Source organism: Scardinius erythrophthalmus (genome assembly GCF_964197995.2).
Source record: "Scardinius erythrophthalmus genome assembly, chromosome: 16".
In the NCBI taxonomy this organism is placed as follows: domain Eukaryota; kingdom Metazoa; phylum Chordata; class Actinopteri; order Cypriniformes; family Leuciscidae; genus Scardinius; species Scardinius erythrophthalmus.
The window spans coordinates 9,826,243-9,841,931 of NC_138236.1; the positions used below are offsets into that span (position 1 = coordinate 9,826,243).

The window sequence follows — 15,689 nt, forward strand, 5'->3', positions numbered from 1 at the left end:
AAATAGGGGTCAGTAATTTTGTTGTTGTTGAAGAAATTAATACTTTTATTCAGCAATGATGCATAAATGTATGACAGTAAAGACATTTATAATGTTACAAAAGATTTCAAATAAATGCTATTCTTTTGAACTTTCAATTTTTTCCCACTTTCAACAAAAGTATTAAGCTGCACAATTATTCTCAACATTGATAATAATAAGAAATGTTTCTGGAGCACCAAATCCACATATTACAATGATTTCTGAAAGATCATGTGACACTGAATAAGTAAGACTTGAAAATTCACAGGAATGAATTACATTTTAAAATACATTAAAATAGAAACCAGTTATTTTACATTTTAATGTCATTTTACTGTGTTTTATCAAATACATGCACTGAGCTTTGGTGCTCAGAGCATTATGTATTGCCTTGGTAAGCATAAGATGCTTCTTTCGAAACATATAAAAATATAATTTAGTTGTGTAAGACAAAGTGTTGGTCATTTTATTCCAAAAGTGAGTCATTTGTCATTTCTACCACATAATTCCATTAAACAAAAATACATAATTTAATGATGTTTGGATTTCATCTCCTGCAATGTATTTTTTCACTTTCTGGCACCTTTTATTGGACAAACTGGATCAAACAAGTAAGAATGTGAAATGTGTGTTTTAAGAGTCAATTTTCTAAGTCTTCAGGGCCAAAAGTGGCCATAGTTGAAGAAACAAACATTAATGGAATAAAAATTCAACTCAGTGGAACTTCTTTAATGCAAGTCATTTCACTCTATGGGCATCTTCATAACGGCGTCCCAGGGCAGCTATTCTTGTAGGTAATAGGTATTAAAGTACAGAGTCTATCTGTTCGAATGGGGAAAGAAATCTCCAGAAGATTGCATTTCAATAATGTATTTCAAATCTGCAATAAAATCTGACAACAAGGGTATCTTATGGTTTTGCTAGTGTGTTCATGTAGTTTCTTTGCAGAAAGGACATTGCAGTGCTCAGTGAATGCCAAGGATCCGGTTTAGATATCAGATCGTGATTGAGAGTTTGACCATGCCAGTAAAGGTTCCTGAATCTTTAGCCTCCCTAGAGAGGGAGAAATGGTCTGAGAGGGATGGGAGCTAGCAGGTTGTGGTGTCAGTTAGCAGCCATGGTCAGTGATGGACTGTTTGTGTACTTTAAAGGGGTCTTTAAATACACATGATTCACAGTTCTGCCGATCCTCCTACTCAAGCGCCAGGTTGCCAGTTTCTCTCGCAAACACAGAGCGTCTCTTGCCAGTAAGACGTCTGTATTACAAAATAGTGAGGACATTAATCTGATGGCAGGCCATGTGCTGACACTTGCCATGCATGCAGAATCTGATTAAATAAATCCAGAAGTAATGCTTTTCCATCCCAGTGGACACAATTTACTTGCATTAACAATAGCAGCAATCATGAATTCACTGGAGCCGTAAACTTGCAATAAGAGAGCAGTATTCGATGGATCCTAGCCAGAACTGATGCTATATTTTACGTGAATGAAAGTGTGCCATGTCAGTTTCAATAGGTTGTGCTGTCGTGAGGTCCTATGTAGGATTGTGCAAGACTAGTTGACATTGGAAAAACTTGTCGTTTACTTTTTTATGTTTAGAATTATATTTTTTACAAAAGCTACATTCAAATTACTGTCATCATGTTAATGTCACAATTTAAAAATATTATTTTGAAAAGAGTATCTGGAGCAGAAAACAATTTTCATTCACCTGATTATTCAAGTTCAAAGTTCTTTATTGTCATCAGTGTACAGCAGAACAAAATTGCATTTCTCCTAGCTCAAATGTGCAAAGTGAGTACAAGCATAAATAAGAAAACAAAATAAGGGTAGTACAAGCAGGACTACAACAGGTGGACATAATATACACTATAGATAGGCCAAATAACAAATCAAGATATAAAACAATGTAAACTAAATTATTAAACAAAAATTATATAAATGCTATACACAGTGGGTATATTGCATATAGTAGTATATTGCACATGGGTAGAGCAGCATATGTGATTCAGTCCTTCTATGTAACATGTATCGACAGTCCAACAGCCATCATATCTCTGTATTGGTAATGTGATTTTAAGTATTCTAATGGCCTGTGGGAAGAAGCTATTACTAAGTCTGGCAGTCATGCATTGCATGCTACGATAGTGTTTGCCAGAAGGCAGAAAAGTAAACAGACCATGGGCGGGGTGTGTGGAGTCTCTGATTATTTTGGTGACTCTGTTAAGGCAGCGTGACAGATGTAGTTCCTGTATAGATGGGAGGGAGGTCCTGATGATTTTCTTTGCTGTCCTCATCAGTCTCTGGAGGGACTTCTGGTCTGCGGATGTGCAGCTGTTATACCAGACTGAGAGGATGCTGGTCAAAATGCGCTCTATCGTGCCTCTATAAAAAATTGAGAACAGGAGGGAGAAGGTTTGCTCTCATCCACCTTAAGAAGTGTAGGTGCTGCTGAGCCCTCATGACCAAGTGATGTGGTATTAGTAGTCCATGACAAGTCCTCAGTTATATGCACCCCCAGGAATTTGGTACTTCTCACTGACTCCACAGTGCTGCCATTCATTATGAGTGGGTTATGAACATTATACTTCCTCCTGAAGTCAACAGTGATCTCTTTAGTCTTGTTGACGTTCAGTGACAGGTTGTTGTTATCACACCAGATGATGAGCTGGTTAACTACTTCTCTGTTGGCCGATTCATCATCATTGCTGATGGAGCCCACTACTGTTGTGTCATCTGTAAGCTAAATGATGTGGTTCGAATTGTATCTGGCGCAACAGTCGTGTATCATTTAACAACAGTGGGCTCAAGACACAGCCTTGGGGGAACCCCGTGTTCAGGATGATGTTTCAGAGGTTTTGTTCCCAACTCATACTTTCTGAGGTCTATCAGTGAGGAAGACCTATATCCAGTTGCACAGTGGAGTTTTGATGCCTAGTGGGGCCTTTTTCCTCTCTAAGTGCTAGGGGATGACTGCGTTAAAGGCGGAACTAAAATCAATGAAGAGCATCCGCGCATAACTGTTGTTGTTCTCCAAATGCGGCAGGCTCAGATGAAGTGCTGCTGGTATGGCGTCATCAGTGGAGCGGTTGGGGTGGTATGCAAACTGGAGTGTGCCAAGTGCTGCCTTAAGTCTGGATGTGATGTGACTTGACCAGCCTTTCAAAGCACTTTATCATAATGGGAGTGAGGGCTATCGGGCAGTAGTCATTAGCCGCGTTTCCATTACCCTTCAAATTGCGCAAATTGAAATTGCGAATTGAAAATATGCTCAATGGAAACACATCAATTTCGCAAAAACTCCCATTTATCGCAAAAAAGTTTTTGCGATCGCATGAGGTGTTTTTTTCAGGCAATTCGAAAAAGGAATATTTTGCAAAACGGCAATGGAAACAGTTTTTGCGCATTTACAGGTTACCTGACTTAGAAGGCGCTGTGTGTTTGGACAGAATACGAGACAGTTCTTGAGAAGAAAGAATGACAGAAATACTGGATTCTAAACCTCAAAGAAATGCCACAATCAAGACCTCGGAGCAGAAATGAGGGAGAAACACCCAGAAACTCCTCATATGTGCCGCTAACAGTATAAGGGTCTTTCCTTGCCATTAATGCTTGGATAACACGCCTACGTTTCCTTCCATTAATAATAATAACGTCTAGTGCGGTACGTGGCTGTGATATATATAAACTTACCAATGTCCATTGCCATGATTTTTGGAATGACTTATCGCGAGAGGAAAAAATGACGTTTTAGTCGCATAACATCAGTTAATGGAAACGTCGTCATTTCGCAATAGTTTTTTGACGATATTTAGAAAAAATCGCAAAAGTTTCGCGCAAATCTTTAATGGAAACGTGCCTATTGAGTGTTGAAGCTGGTGACTTCTTTGGTAGTGGTAAGATGGTAGTGGCCTTGAAGCACGGGCTATGATGGCTTGACTTAGGGAGATGTTATAAATGTCTGTGAGAACGTCTGTCAGTTGGTCTGCACACCCTGGTATGTTGTCTGGACCTGCTGCTTTCCGTGGGTTGACTCTACGTAGGGTCCTTCGGACGTCAGCTTGGTCAAGAAAGACAGAGTACTGCATCATCTGGGCTGGAGGGCGTTTTCATTGCTGTTATGTTGTTCTTTTCCTCAAACCTGCTGAAGTAGGTGTTAAGTGTATTGAGGAAGTCAATGTTGTCATCACAGGGTAGTCTCTGATGGACTTGATACCCCGCCACAAGCGCCTAGGATCTTTTATGTCAGAGAAGTAACTGGATTTTCTGTCCATAAGCACGCTTTGCTATTCTATTCTATTGGCTATTCAGGGCTATTCTGTAAATTATTCTGTTTTCCTTTCAGCAGGGCTCATCCTGCATAAATAAATGAAAACATGCATTTTGGTGAACTAGGCTTTGCACAGTCATGGGCTTTTTCTGGGCTAAAAATGGGGCATTTAATTTCCTTTAAACACAAAGCATGATTGACACAGGGCTGTGCCTTGATTTTTATTGTGGATAAGGGGAGTTTTAAAAGGCTATATTCATCTTGTGTTAGTAATGAAAAGTTTCAGAATGACTACTCTGGAGTTTTGAGAGATAGCAGGATACAGTTTGCTGAACTTTGGGTGATAAAGGCATTAGAGAGGATTGCACAGTTTAATTACAGCCATGTTCGTAGTGCTTTTGTTTGAGCTTTTTCTTTATCTGTTGTGCATCAAATGAATGGTTCTAAGTTAATAAAGACTATCAGGAAATGTATTCATTTGAGCATTTCTACATTTTAAAATGTTTATAAAAAAGAAAAATAAAGTGCCTAATGTTAACTAGTTTTTTTAATATATATATATATAAGCACAAAGTATATGGTCACACTTTAGATTAGGGTCCAATTCTCACTATTAACTAACTATTAACTACAACTTTTGCCTTAAACTCCTAATTACTGCTAATTAATAGTTAGTAAGGTAAAGTTTAGGTAATGGGTAGGATTAAGGGATGTAATATGGTCATGCAGAATAAGGCATTAATATGTGGTTTATAAGTACTAATGAGCGTCTAATATCCTATTAGTGCATGCTAATAAGCAACTAGTGAAAATTGGACTCTAAACTGAAGTGTTAGCTATTATATTATTATTATTTATTATTATTATTATAATATCCATAATATATAACTGTATACATGTGTATTTTTACAAAAAATAACAATTGTATACATAATTATATACTTAACACTTAGATACAAATCTCACAGTTTTTATTTTATTTTTTTCTTATGTGAGGCCTGTGAAAATATTGGCATGGTATGTGCAAATCTGAACTACCTTTTGTAGATTTTTTTTTTTCTTTAATTTGTTCTTTATTGTTAATTTTATAATATACACTCTGTATCATTGTTGGTTATTTATTCATTTTGCTGCAGAAAAACTAGCCTAAAGGACAAAGCAGAATGCATGACTGATTGAACAGGTGTATTCCTGTCTGTGTGCACTGAAACACAGTGAGCAACCAATCTTGTCCTTGAAAACACGTGTCCTTCAAGATGAAATGATTGAAAAGTTTAACCAAAACATCTTTTTCTATCTAATTAAATAGTCTATAATTTAGTTAGTTAACTGTTTCAGTGCTTCCTAGTGGATGCTCTTGTTTTATTCTTTGTGGTTTGGCACTGGTGATAGTTGGCTGCTTATATGGAAAGATCTGTCATTTAGGCAGTGTCTTAACAGTGTTCTGAACACCTCGTCACACCATGAAATGCATTGTGACATGCCAGTGTTGATAAAAGGCTGCCTTTTCTCATCAGAAGTGACACCACAACCTCTTCTGTTCTTCTTTGTTTACAGGTTCAACTACAGATCAACTCATCATCTCACCACCAACGGTTTTTATGAGTTTCTCAACTGGTTTGACGAGAGGGCCTGGTACCCACTGGGCAGAATAGTGGGAGGGACGGTAAGTTTTTTGTATTTTTTTTTGTATTTTTTTTTTTTTTTTGTATATGTAAATGTTAAAATTATTATGAGTAATAAATGGTGTAGATAGGGGTGTGACGGTTAGTATAAAACCGTGAGAACGACGGTTATTATTAACACCGTCATTAGAACTCTATAACCGGCAAAACCGTGTTATTAAAATATTTTTTACAAACATTTTTTATCATAGAGAATGTACAAATACTAATTAAAAACAATTGTTAACAGTCTTTGTTATTAATGGTCTACGTCGTTTCCAACTGTATCTGATTTTTTGCGAAGTACCCCCTGACTGACCGCCAATCAGAAATAAAAGCTATGACTTTGATAGTGATGTGCCATCATTGAGAATTATTAAACAAATGAAAAACATTTGCAATAATAAACATTAGCAATAAACATTTGCAATAATAAACAACGTATCATTACTGATCATGCAGTTTAATTACCCCTTGACTGGCCCCAAACATGTTTGATAAAAGAAACATATATAGTGTGTATATATATGATGTGTATTACATTTTAGCTCAAAAACAATTGTAATAAAAGATAGGATCATAAGATGCACAATATATCGGGAGACATGGTTTTTACCACTTAATGAAGTTTTGTTTTGTAAATTGTCAGATATGATTTTTACCACTTCATTAAGTTTTGCTTTGTAGAAAGCCTGTCTTTAAAGGAGAACTCGGCAACTCTAGCGAACTCTAGTCACTTCTTCGCTGATTTTCCCTTTTGTTGTCGCATGTTTTCCCCACGAGCTCCCCCTACAGCTGTGGTGGGGCGTATATTTCACAACACAGTCGTAAAAAACTCACTTGCGGCGGCCTCCTCCCCCTCTCTACCGCTGCTCATGTGCGTTTGTTTTGATCGGAGCAAGCCAACTGTATCGCGTGGAGCTATGTCTACCGAGGTGGGTAATCTGGTAATACATCATACATGCGTGTGTGTTTATGTCGAATTGCCATAAAGCAATTTGTGTTTCGCGCTCGTTCTCGTTCTCGCTTTCGCTTCTCACGAGACTTCCAATTTCTATCTTGCCGGGACGGTAGTGAACAAGTTGCAAGGTTGGTTTTCCGCCTGGGAACGCTGGGGGGAGCGGGGAAAGTCACCAATATCACCAGAACAGGTTGTTTAACCATCCAAATGATTTCTAGACAGTTTTATTAAGTTAAAAAAGCTACCAAGTTCTCCTTTAAAGTGAATTTCTTTTTGTACAAATTGTATTTTAATTTTAATAAATGTTTCATCAACCAATTGCATGTATTTAATAATAATAAAAGCAAATATAGCAGACAATATAATAGGGGTGCAACGGTACAGATAGCCCACGGTACGTTCCGTACCTCGGTTTTTGGGCCACGGTCTCGGTTCGGTTTCGGTACATGTTTTGTGCAGAAAGAGACTATTTCATCCCAAAAATATGTTTTATTTTTCTTATGAGCATAAACAGAATGTCACAGTAGGAAGAACATCAATGTATGGAATAAATTAACACTCTAGTCTGTACTGAACAACACTAAGTAATACAACCTCTTCAACTATCACTTAGGCCTATATGAAATACAAAATGTAAACAAACACACTTCAAAATATTCAAGTGGATCCCAATTCCAAACCTTGATAACTGGTATATGAAGTGATCAATGTGAAAGAAAAAGTGCACTTTTACCTTTAACAAACATAAATTAGCTTGTGCTAAAAAAGCAGAGCAAAATAATATAATAAAAAAATACTGCATTCAGGATACAAAGTGCAATGTTATTTACTCATCCACTATTGAGAGATTCTTGTGCAAAAAGATGAGTCTATCAACACTGTCTGGTGCAAGGCGAGACCGGTTGGCACTAACGATGTCCCCAGCAGAAAATTCTCAACTTTTCAGAATGCCGCAAGCGCACCATAGGTCACGTGACAAGAACCAACCAGAGCGCAGCTGATGGTTGCTTTAGCAACGACAGACGCCTCCGGAGCGCAACCGCCCTAGCGCTTTGGAAAAAGGAGAACGCGGCGCGCCTAGCGTTTTCTACGCGTTTTTAGGCGCGATATGTGAACGCCGCCTAAAGCAAAAACTAAAAGGATCAGCGCGAACTCAATGGCAAAACCGAAGTCCCGCGGGACACGAGGGTAGATTGTCCTGTGCAGGGCTGACCGAACGGTCCGGGATATTACCGTGTACCGTTGCATCCCTACAATATAATAACCATGACATTGAGGCGCCGGCGCGCCACGTTCACTTGCATTGCATTGTTAAAAGCCTTTCTTTAAAGCGATTTTCGTTTTGTAGAAATGGTATCTTAATTTTAATAAATGTTTCATCAACCAATTGCATGTATTTAATAAATAAAAAGCAAATAAGCAGAAAATATAATAACCGTGACTTGCATTGCATTGTGAACTAGAGCGCATCTCATCGTAAATGAATGAAACTCAGCGTAGGCCTATGCCTCATACATTAGCATTAAATATCTTTGCTGCATCCTTTCTAGAACAGACAAGGGCTTTCTTGCAGCTCGCATCAGCAGAGCACTGCATCGTCCATAGACCGCAAAACAATCAGCGGATGGTGGGCGGGTGCGGCTTTGAAATTTGGTCAAAAAACGTTGGTGCGGATGATGAGTTTTGAATGAAATAATACCCCATCCGCGTATCTCTATCAATAACAACATTGAACACTACACAAATATTAATTTTATCTTTTTAATTTAGGCGATCAAGTAGCTAATCAGTGTCTGCTCGTTTATTCAAACTAAGTTGTCCTATAACAGACGAAGGTCGCAAATAACCCCCACCCCCCAAATACTGATTATATTGATTACATTGTTACGCCACCAGGTGGCAACAAGTGACTGTTAAAAAGTAGTTTTTGTCATTGAATCATTCATTCAAACCAATTTTTTAAAAATTCATTCAGATTCATTAAACATTTTAAATAGAGTGCAGCAATTAACATTTTGTTAGAACCTCTAGTAAATCAAATGTTATTTTGTTTAGTTGTCTGTTCAGAATCATGGAAGAACCGTGATCTCTATTTGAAACCAAAAAAATCGTGATTCTCAATTTATCCAGAATCGTGCAGCTCTATAGTTAAAGGGACACTTCACCCATTTGCATTAAGCTTTGCATTGTTAGAAACCCAGTCATACTATTGAATGGTCGTGCAATACTCTCTCATTTTCCCCTGAGACGGGAGAAATACGTTATTTACCTCTTACACTTCCTCCTACAATGACGCAAAAATCGTCATTTTGCGTCATTGTAGGAGGAAGTGTAAGAGGGGGGGATTTCTGTTGAGACTACAACACTCGTTCCTCATCTTTCCCAGGGGGCGGGACCCGCTCACGCTACAGACCTATTACAGATCAGTGGGTGGGACTTTACTCTCTGAAACTGAAAGCAATATCATCTTGTTTGAAGCTAAGCTAACAGGCGCTGTGGAGACAGATGTAAAGTTATGACAATAGCGGAGGAGAGTACTCAATATGATATAGAAGAAGAGGATTTCGGAAGTCTGATGCTTGAATCAGGTGTTTGTGGCTACCTTTACAAGCCGCATTATAGCGAAGAGCAGCCGAGGCAGAAGACCTGCCTGCCGCGGACGAGGAGCCCCGACTGGCTCGAGTTAGGGCGGACCGGTGGCGCCGGTGATCTCACTATGCAGCTACGAACACAGAGATAGAGTCCGTCTGCGGCAAAGAATTTCAACGATGACAATTTCTCCTGGACGAACTCTCTGAATCAGACGAGGACACGGACGTTTGTGTTGTGAACTATCCTAGTTTCGCACCGCATATGTTCTGACTGAACATCCAGGTACCATGCAATAATTCACCTTTTCGAAAGAAATACAAACGAGGAGTAATGCACTAATGAGTTCACCAACTAACTAGACATTTTGTGTGAACGTGAAATGAATTTCAAGCTCTGGTGGTAGCTAGCCTTGTAGACGGAAAAGTGATTTCTCTTATAGGCAGATACCTCATATGCGCTTTCTGGATTAGTGGGAGTGGCTTGCGGAGCTGTGCAATGTGGTGCATTGTGGGAGTTGTTGTCTTTCATACAAATGCGTCCTGAAGTTATTTTTTGTCTTTCCTCGGTCACAAAGGCACCAAATTCAAAATTTATTTTACATTTCGACTACATATATGACCCACTTTATATTAAAAACAATGTTCAAATGGGTGAAATGCCCCTTTAAGTATTGATAATAAATGGAACCTAATTGTAAAACTGTTTTTCTTTTTCCTTTCCTTTTTCTTATGAGCCATGTTTGAAGCCCTTAAAATATACTCAGATCTGAGTGGTACTTTTATCTCTATTTAAATCAATTCTTATTTAACACAAACAATTTTAAGATCGATGCATGTGAATCAACAGGACTTTTAATCTATGCGTCAAAATAACAAGTGATTACTGCCGTGCCATTCACACCCCACCAACAGACTATTTTGAAAAAATATATATTATGCCTTTCACTTCACGATCCAGAAATATTCCTACACTGATTATTTATAGTTGAATGCTTGATGTCCTCGTTGTTGCTGCATTCTTGTGCCGAATGTTTGCATTCTATACGGTTGCTTGTGAGTCAAGTTCTGCTCTGCAAATTGCAAGTTCTGTTTTGTCTGCATTTCGACAATGGTTCTTGTTAAACCCATAACCTCTGTATGATAAAAATGCAGTTAAATGCATGCCAAAGGTTGTTTGTGTGCAAGCTCCTATGGATAGACAGCCTTCGGATGATTTCTTCTTGAAAACAGCATCTTTCCTCCCTAAATATGGCCACCCCCTTTAACACTCCCTGTCTCTGAAAAGCGCAGTGCTGCTGAACCTAATGAGCTGGCTGGAGAAAGTTTGGCTAACGTTTGACATCTGACAGATCTGGTGTTGGAGCTGTAGGGGGGCTACAGGAGGCAGGGAACAGCATCTGTTGTTGTGTACAGTTCAAGCAGTCGTTATACGGCCTTCAGAGCAGGATGGTCTGTTCCCAGCACAGCCTGCAGACTCGCTTGTGAGATGAAAAAAAGAGAGGGTGGGATTGTGGAGGTAAAGGAACAGGGTATTTCCTTTCTCGCTGCAGGTTGACTGATAAATTCAGCTTCAAAAGTGAAAATTGTCATTTACTCACCCTCATGTTGTTCCAAACCTGTATGACTTTCGATGGAACACAAAAATATATTTTGAAGAATTGTTTTTATTCATACAATGAAAGAAAATGGGGTACAAAACAACATTGGAGACCATTGACTTTAATTGTATGGACTCCTAGACATTTTTTTAAAAGAATTTTTGGGAGAACTATCTCTTTAAGAGGATTGATTACAAGGCTCCTAAGGGTGTGCTTTGGCTAAGCTTTTCATTATCTCTGTCTTAGGGCCAATCAAATATTTAGGAATGTTTACAGGCTTTCTTACAGATCTTGATTTAATTTATGAATTGCTGCAGGCAAACTTCTTAAGCAATTTCGTGTTCGATTGCAACTCAAATATCTCGTCTTTTGCAGGTGTATCCTGGTCTGATGGTGACGGCGGGCTTGATCCACTACATACTGAATCTGCTTCATGTGACTGTGCACATACGTGACGTTTGTGTGTTCCTGGCCCCCGTCTTCAGTGGCCTGACTGCCATCTCCACCTTCCTGTTGACCCGGGAGCTGTGGAACCAGGGTGCCGGCCTGCTGGCAGCGTGTTTCATCGCCATTGTACCCGGCTACATTTCACGCTCTGTGGCCGGCTCATTTGACAACGAGGGCATTGCCATTTTTGCCTTGCAGTTTACCTACTACTTATGGGTTAGTTGGATTTAAATGTAACAATTTGTGTATGTTTCTCTTTATCTATGTTTGTTTTTTCCTCTTCTTCAAAACTATCAAGTTTAATGATGTGAAATGAATGATGATCATAAGTTGAAAATCGTAATTGGTTCACATGATCAGTCTGAATCATTTGTTCATGAATTTGAATGTTAAAGTTCTCTGGTTGAATTCTTTTGACAGTTACATCGGTTCTCAAGTTAACAGCTCACTGGCAGAGAAGATTATCAATTAATAACTTTAAATTTTAGCCTGTTCATAAAACAAAGTTGTCATATGACTTCAAAGGACTCGGAATATAGAGCATGAATCACAAGGACTACTTTTATAATGTTTATAATGTTTTAAGGTGCCCATTGAGAACTGTTCTAAAATGAATGAATATCCATTTCAGAAACTCTTGCGCTGTCCCACAACAGTCGAAATGATGAATTAACCTTGACAGACATTCATCACATATTTTTTTTTAGCTGAACGACGAGACAGCTGGAACGGATGCAGTGGCAGCATACTTTGTCTCCTTTGGCGCTTTAGGTTGTTTTTTGTTTTTTTGTTTTTTTTGGCACCCATCCCTTCTCTCTTGAGCTTGCTGTCAGCTGAGACTGCAAGGACTTTGCTCTCAAGCTTGACTTAAACATTGAATTTCCTTGGTCTCTATCTTATCTCTGAGTGTTCCTCATCTTGGCTTTGTTTGAGGTGATGATATCAGACCCTTTGTTTGGGATTAGCAGAATTAACCTAAGTGTGTCCTTTCCACACAGGTGAAATCGGTGAAAACTGGCTCGGTTTTTTGGGCCATTGGCTGCTGCCTCTCTTACTTTTACATGGTGAGTTTTCATTGGACTTTTTACCTTCAGTTGGTGTACTGCATTTCATTTCTGTTAATATTACTTGGTAATACCAAAGTAAAATACTCAGACAGCTTTTCCTGCCAATGCTTATAGTAAATTACACTACCGTTCAAAAATTTGGTGTCTAAGATTTTTTTTTTTCTCTTATTGACAACTGTATTAAATATTACAATTTAAATAACTGTTTTTATTGTAATGTTTTAAAATGTAATTTATTCCTGTGATGCAAAGCTGAATTTTCAGCAGCCATTTCCCCAGTCTTCTGCGTAACATGATCCTTCAGAAATCATTCTAATATGCTGATTTGTTGCTCAACATTTTTTATAAACATTCATTATCATTCTTATTAGTGTTGAAAACAGTTGTGCTGTGTAAGATTTGTTTCAGGATTCTTTGAGAACAGGATGAATAAAAGTTCTTTAAAAAAAGTCTTGCTGACCACAAACCTATGAACGGTAGTTTATAGCGTGACAATTGTAGTCCAATTTAGTGATAAATGACAATTCTTTTTGCTGAATCAGTCAGAACGACTCAAATGAGTTACATTTTACTCTGGTTTAGTTTGAGTAAATAAGTTTGCGGATTTAGGAATTAACATTTGATTCACTCATTGAACTGCAAGTCTTACTTGGTGTTATCAGTTGAATCATAAACTTTGTTTTATGTAAGGTTCATGAAACATAAATCTGTGCAATTGCTATAAAATAATGTTGCGTAATATAATGTTAAAGAACCGTAATCGTTAAGTGGAATCGTAATCTGAAACGGAATCATTAAATTCTTATGATTCCCATCTGTAGTGTTGGGTGTTCTGGGTCTGGTCGCACATCTCCCTTGCTCTTTTTTTTTTTTTTTCTTTTTTTTTTTTCTCAACCCATTAATGTGATGTGTAAAATAAATGACTAAGCAAACACCACCATCCATCATGCCACCCTAGTGGGGGCCATGCGCCAGTCGGTTATGAATATCAGCCATTTCTGAAACTTGAGATTCTTCCCCTGGAGGAAGGCAGCACTCATTAATAATGGAAGCCTACAGCCCTGCCCAGCCCCCAATAATCTCTGGCTTTCCAAATGTGTTTATAAACATAAATGACACCAGTGAAATCTGAGCCATCTGCTCCATCAAGACCTTGGGCTCCAGCACAGTCCGACACGGCCTAGAGGCGCTACCGGGGGCATGAGTTGAGAGAGCCTCTCTTGAGCGGGACATTCTAAGTGACCTAGAAATGTGCAGAGGTTTCAAAGGCTGAGTGTGCTAATGGAGTTTTCTTGTAAATGTGATGTGTAATAGGGGTGAAAGTCAGCAGGGACCTGGACGATATGATATAATAACTTGGTCACGATACATTACGTTTCTTTACCTTTAGTCTGTAGTTGTTGAAAACTGGGATATTGTAATCTTTTACTCGCTTGTTTCTCTTTCCATTTGCATTACACCGTGACTACATCAGATGTGAGCGGCACGACGTAACAAAAGACAATAGAAACTATTGTAATCAGTGATTCCGTCTACTCTGGTTGCGGCGCAAAACAATAAATCCCAGAATGAGTTCTAGTTCTGACATACTCCAAGCGCTTGGCTGCTACTGACATGGATTTGCAATGCTCGCTTTGTAGTGCCAGTGTAGACGGCCTCAAGATGTTGCGATGTGACCGTGGTTGTGCCCGGTGTAGACCTGGTTAGACTTTGGTGCTTTCGACGAGTATTTTCTAAAACTTGTAATGATTTTAGATTTTGGCCGAAAAGACGAACACTGGTTTTCACATTCAGTTTTTGTCTTTTGTCAAATGTCCTTTTTAATAGTTTTGTATTTTATTATTTTAATTTATTTTAAATTTAATTTAATATTTTGTCATTTTAATTTATTTTAAATTGAATTTAATATTTTGTCATTTTAATTTATTTTAAATTTAATTTAATATTTTGTCAATGTCATTCATTCATTTTAGTCAGTTTTTCCTTGGACTCTGAACTCTTAACACCGTGCCTACACTGGACGCAACGAGACAATATAACCCATTATAATCAGTGATGCTGTCTACACTGGATGCAGCGCAACACGACATATCCCTGACAGAAAACTGATGCCCCAACCTACATTTTAGCACTCACACTACTTCTAACAAGAAGAACAAATGGATTTGCAACAATCACTCTCATCCAGCGTTGACAGCCTCAAGCTTTTGCTTTGCGACAACTGTTTTTAAGAAAGACTATGTAATATTTTTGTCAATGTCATTAAAGGCCTCATTATACTTCTGCGTCGGACCTATGCCGGAGCATCTACGCTGTAGGCAATACTTCTGCGTCGTTGTCCGCGTTGACGCGCAATTACTCTTGCAGAGGGAGCGGTCCTAGCAGACCAATCACAGTGCTTGCGTCCGTGTAGAGTTGATGCACTGTTACATTTTTGGAGAGGTGTATGTCAGGGTACGCCGAAGGGTACGCGCGCTACACACAGCCTACGACGTAGCTACGGCGTGAGTTCGACGCAGAAGTATAAATAGGCCTTAAGAGTAAAGTATACTGAAATTACATAAAATTGTACACATTGAAAGACTAAACTTTTTTGTGAAGTTTTTTTCATGTTTTTCTTTTTCTTCATAATGTGAATTAAACTTCATATACTTATGAAGATTAATATACATAACATAAACACCCAATACACCATAAACAATGTTTTTTTTGTTGTAATGTGACCCCATAAAATATCATTATTAGTATGTTGAAGTATTGGCTACTTATCTAAAAATGTAAATGATTCTTAACGTGAAAACTGATACTATATTGTGAGGTAAAATATTGCAATATTTGGAAGTGTACAACATGATTTGTTTTGTATTGCAGGTGTCTGCATGGGGAGGATACGTCTTCATCATCAACCTGATTCCCCTCCATGTTTTTGTGCTGCTCCTTATGCAGCGCTTCAGCAGGAGGCTGTACATCGGTGAGTCACCTGTGTTGTGTGTATGTTTGTGTGAGCGTCTCTGTTTCCTGTATGAAGTACACACTTCATCGCCCACACAATCACGCTGCGTAGTGC

The 15,689-nt window shown here is 38.5% G+C and overlaps 1 protein-coding gene across 1 annotated transcript in view; it reads left to right on the forward strand.

The window, feature by feature from the left end:
- Positions 1-15,689, forward strand: part of stt3b (STT3 oligosaccharyltransferase complex catalytic subunit B) — a 49,683-nt gene that overhangs the window by 17,720 nt on the left and 16,274 nt on the right. Inside the window, exons 2-5 of the mRNA XM_081389103.1 lie at positions 5,852-5,960; positions 11,484-11,771; positions 12,554-12,619; positions 15,494-15,593. Of these exons, the coding sequence (XP_081245229.1) occupies positions 5,852-5,960; positions 11,484-11,771; positions 12,554-12,619; positions 15,494-15,593 (563 nt within the window). The remainder of the gene's footprint in view (positions 1-5,851; positions 5,961-11,483; positions 11,772-12,553; positions 12,620-15,493; positions 15,594-15,689) is intronic.